Source organism: Chaetura pelagica, unplaced genomic scaffold (assembly GCF_000747805.2).
Source record: "Chaetura pelagica isolate M959 unplaced genomic scaffold, ChaPel_1.0 scaffold1391, whole genome shotgun sequence".
In the NCBI taxonomy this organism is placed as follows: domain Eukaryota; kingdom Metazoa; phylum Chordata; class Aves; order Apodiformes; family Apodidae; genus Chaetura; species Chaetura pelagica.
In genome coordinates this window covers 1-4,593 of record NW_009952169.1, presented here as the reverse complement: position 1 = coordinate 4,593, position 4,593 = coordinate 1, and the positions used below count along the sequence as shown (strand labels likewise).

The following is a 4,593-nucleotide window of genomic DNA, read 5'->3' as shown; positions in this document are numbered from 1 at the left end:
CTGTGTCTGTGTGTGTGTCTGTGTGTGTGTGTGTGTGTGTCTGTGTGTGTGTCTGTGTGTGTGTGTGTCTGTGTGTGTCTGTGTGTGTGTGTGTCTGTGTGTCTGTGTGTGTGTGTGTGTGTCTGTGTGTGTCTGTGTGTGTGTGTGTCTGTGTGTCTGTGTCTGTGTGTGTGTGTCTGTGTGTGTGTGTGTCTGTGTGTGTGTCTGTGTGTGTGTGTGTGTCTGTGTGTGTCTGTGTGTCCGTGTGTCCCTCAGGCACACTCCTTGCCCCTGGAATGATCCATAAGGTTCAGACATTGTTTCCTGAAGGCAAAAAATTAAAACTTGAGCGTGAAGGTTGTAAGCAAAACACACACACCCCCCAAGCTGGGGGATCTGCTGTCGTTCAGCCGCACAGAGACACCCTGAGAGGCACAGGGGTGGGAAGGGCTGCGAGGGGTTCGTGCCAACCACTGATGTGGGGGTGGATGAAACCAAACCGAGCCGGGCAGCAGCTCTGAGCAAAGCCTGAGAGGGAACAGCAGAGCGCAGGCCGGAGGGGCTGGGAGGAGGCGGCGGGTGGGGAGGATGGAGGATGAGCTGCCCCACGGCTGGAGGGGTCCTGGGGAGGAAGGTCCGAGAGGGAGGAAGGTGCAGATGTTTTCAATCTCTGCGCCCTCCGGTTCTGCCGGGCGAGCGTAACAAGGCACAGCCTGTGCTGGGTTTCAGCAGCTGCTGTGGGGGGAGAAACTGTCCCGGTAACCCGTGTGTCTGCTGACTGATGCCAAGTGGCCCCAGCGAGCCCCCCGTTGCGGCTCCAGGCTGGTTTGTTACGTGTAGTAATGCACAGATTAGTTCTCTGCGTCACTTCACAACAAGGGCTGTGGAGCATCTGGGTGTCTCGGGTTCCTCCAGGGCACCGCGCAGCTTGGGAAAGGCACAGCACGGCCAACTCCCCAGCGGCCATCACACGCCGGGCTCAGGCGTCCGGGAAACAAGAGTGCTGAGATTCCCGGGGCGGCCCTGGCAGCTGAACAATAACCTGGTTAGTGGCAGGACCGGGGTGGTTAAGCAGGTTAATTCGTGCGGCCGCCAGGGCAAGTCCCGGCTCCTCCGCCTGGGGGCGCCATAATAGCGGGAGCGGGGGGGAAAGGCGAGCGGCGCGTCTCGACCAATGGGAGGCGGAGCTGCGCTGCGCCCTGTCCAATGGGAGCGGAGCGTGGCGGCGGCTCCGCCAATGGGCGCGGGGGGCGGGCGCTGCGGGCAGGGCGCGGGGGGCAGAGCGCGGCGCGGCGGCCATGCCGGTGGATCTGGCGCTGTGGGGCGGCCCGCTCGGCCTCACCGACGTGGAGCAGAAACCGGCGCACCCGCTGCGCGTCAAGTACGGCTCCGTGGAGATAGACGAGCTGGGCAAGGTGCTGACGCCCACTCAGGTGAGCAGAGCCCGGCCCCGCGCTCGGGGCGGGGGGGGGGGGGGGCGGCAAAAATGGCGGTCGGGCCTGTGGCGTCTGCGGGTGCCAACGCTGTCACCTGTGCTAACCCTGTCACCTGTGCAGGTTCAGCATCGCCCCACCAGCATCGAGTGGGATGGCTGTGACCCCCAGAAGCTCTACACCCTGGTTCTCACCGACCCAGATGCTCCCAGCAGGAAGGACCCCAAGTTCAGGTGGGTGGGCAGCTCCCTGTGGTGCTTGCGGAGAACGGGGCGTCCCTCTCGGTCTGTGCAGAGGAAGGAGGTCGGGGTTGTGCTCTGCCTGAGGTGCAGCGCTGAGCCTGTGGCCTCGGAGAGAAACAGTGTCCTTGCATCTCTCCTCGAGACAAGGACAGCATGGAGAGGAGCAAGGAGCAGCTGCTTTTGCCAGGGGTGTTTGGAGGTCTGTTGTGGCTGGGAGAAGCACAGCGTCTGCTGCTCGCTCTAACTAGGCACAGATGTGAGTTGAAGTTAGCTCTGTCTGTGCTGGTAGTGGAGTCTTTAACCTGGAACCAGCTCAGCAGGCTGGGAAGTGTGTGGAGTACCCAGTCTTTGGGTCAGGCTCTGGGCTTCTGAAAGCTGCAGGGCAAGATGACAGAGTTGGTTTTGATGGGCTCTGCATCCTGAAGGAGGCAGTACCTGCTGTAGGAGTTGGAATGGCAGCTGTTAGAGAGTTTCCCCAGGATGGTCTTATGGAAAAGCAGCAGCTTGTGGTGATGAAGGGTCTCAGCTGGGACTGTGATGGAGTCTGATTGGTTTTTGCCTCCTTTCAGGGAATGGCACCACTTCCTGGTGACCAACATGAAAGGCAACGATGTGGGGAGTGGGACTGTGCTGTCAGATTACGTCGGGTCCGGCCCTCCCAAGGGAACAGGTCTGTACCTGGGTGCAGCTGATCAAAGGTGGTGCCACGGGGAGGGTGGGGAGGCCTGCAGAAACCTGCCTGTTTGACCCGTGCTGCCTGGCTGAGCACTCAGTGTGCTGTGCTGCAGAAGTGGCCCACGCAGGGGGTGCCTGTAGCCACGGCCAGCAGGGACACGTTTGCCCCTGTCCCTGTGTGTGGTGCCAGGTTGGTGCTGCCTGGGAGGTGAGAGTCAATCACATCTAGTGCCCTGTCCTAAGCTCCTTTTAGCTGAATCATCCTTAGCCTCCTTATCACTGAGAACAACGAGCAGGCACCAGCACGTCTCAGGTGAGCACAGGCACGTTTCCCTGTGCTCCCAGGGCCACTGCAGGGCAAACCTCAAACCCTGGAATGACGAGTGACAGGTGCTGGTGTTGCTCTCCTCCCCGCAGGGCTGCACCGCTACGTGTGGCTGGTGTACGAGCAGCCCAAGCAGCTGAGCTGCAACGAGCCCATCCTCTCCAATCGCTCTGGGGACAAACGAGGGAAGTTCAAGGTGGCTTCATTCCGCAGCAAGTACGAGCTGGGGGTGCCAGTGGCTGGCACCTGCTACCAGGCAGAGTGGGATGACTACGTGCCCAAGCTCTACGAGCAGCTCTCAGGGAAGTAGGGCCCAGGGAGGTGGTGAAGCACTGTGTCACACCCCCTGCAGACCATGTCCCTCTTAGTTTTGTCTGTGATTGAACCCAACTGCTCCCACACTGGAACTGGAACCTATGCTGTGCTTTGCAGGGCAGTGCTAGACCAGCTTCTGACAGTGTCACCCTAAGGGCCACCCCTCCAGGCTGACCTGCTTAAGGGAAACCAGAGCCTTTGTCAATTGGTGTCGGGTGTTGGTGTGCCAGTGCTGTGGGTACAGAACCACTGCTGGGGTGGTGCTGGCTGTGTAGTCTCCCCTTTCCAGAAGAATGGATGGCAATTTAATGGAAGCTCCCACTTTTTTTTTTCTTTTTACCCTCAAGTATTTGGCCAGTGCCTCCACTTTGCTGAAGTGAACCACTAGAGTAGTGAAGGGGTAGGAGGAGGCAGGGAAGCTGGTCTGTAGCACTACTTTCTGTTCTCTGTTGCCACTCAAAGCTGAGACACCACTTTTGTTTTCTTCTGTTGTGACCTGATCTGTTTGCTCTTCACTCACAGTGCAATTAAAAACTTACCAATGTGGATGGTGTGGTTGTCTTCTTGGGGGAGGAAGGGAAGCTCTTAGAGGAGCAGGTGTGGGGTCATCAGGCTCCTTTCCTCCTCTTCCTGTGAAGAGGCTGGACCCTGTGATAGGAGCCCCCACCTCCTGGCAGTGCTGCCCAAGACACTTCAGTTCTGTCCAGCCTGCCCTGTACAAGTTCAGACCTGCTGGCCTTGAGGTGCAGGTGCTGTCCCAGTGGAGGTTGATAGTGAACAGAGTCTGAATTTGGAAGTGGAGAGGGAATACATTTTTTTCCAGGGTGTTTCTGGAGCCACTATCACTCATCATCAACAGGGTAACTGATCCCCTGAAAACCTCCTGTCTCTGGTTGTGCAGCTGGCAGATGAGCTGGTCCCCACCTGTCCCCTGGGATCTCCCCTCCACCCTGGCAGCTGCTGTTGTGCACACACCCACCTGAGCCCATTTCAGCTCCTGTGAGAGAAACCACCAGCTTTACTGACCTCAAGCCACCCCAGCCAAGCTGTCCCCATTGTTCTCCTGCTCTTCCAACAGCTCACACTGAGACCTGGTGGTGTCTCCTAAGCGCTTAAAAGCAGAAAATGAACCTTTGGGCCAGTCTGACATCTTCAAAAATTTAAAAAAGTTGAAACCAGTATCATTCTGCTTCAGGAAACTGCTTTTCTCACAGGTCTGCACCCAAGTGGGCTGAGGGATCAGAAACCTCAAGACCCTGTAAAAGAGTCTCCCCAGAACTGGGCAAGGTGGTTGTGTTCTGCCTCAAGGTAGTTTTAATGGCTGGGTTGAAAAACAATAGGACTGATGCTTTTTCAGGAAAACATCCCCAGTTCCTCAAGACCCAGAAGATGAAGCACCTCACGTGGAAAGCTGTACCTCCCTCTGCTCAGCCAGGGCTCATCCCTCTTGGGCCTTCTCGGGCTGGAAGCAGGACAGAAAAAATAAACCACAACCCATTAACCTAAAAAAACCTGCACTGGCAAGAAAACCAGGTCTGGAACAAAGCCCCAGAGGTTCCTCCTGCCCTGCCAGGAGAGCCCCAGGAGGGATATCTCCCCCTTCCAGAGGGGAGCAGAGGGGTCA

The 4,593-nt window shown here is 57.7% G+C and overlaps 2 protein-coding genes across 2 annotated transcripts in view; one reads left to right on the top strand and one right to left on the bottom strand.

The window, feature by feature from the left end:
• VSIG10 (V-set and immunoglobulin domain containing 10) overlaps positions 1–1,279 on the bottom strand; it is a 10,204-nt gene extending 8,925 nt beyond the window's left edge. The window contains exon 1 of the mRNA XM_010007288.1: positions 1,039–1,279. Coding sequence (XP_010005590.1) covers positions 1,039–1,279 — 241 coding nt within the window. The remainder of the gene's footprint in view (positions 1–1,038) is intronic.
• PEBP1 (phosphatidylethanolamine binding protein 1) lies at positions 1,239–3,036 on the top strand. Its single transcript, XM_010007286.1, has 4 exons — positions 1,239–1,412; positions 1,536–1,645; positions 2,224–2,324; positions 2,747–3,036. Exons 1-4 carry the CDS (start codon positions 1,278–1,280, stop codon positions 2,962–2,964), a joined length of 564 nt encoding a protein of 187 aa, XP_010005588.1. The 5' UTR covers positions 1,239–1,277; the 3' UTR covers positions 2,965–3,036.
• Positions 3,037–4,593: the final 1,557 nt, after the last annotated feature.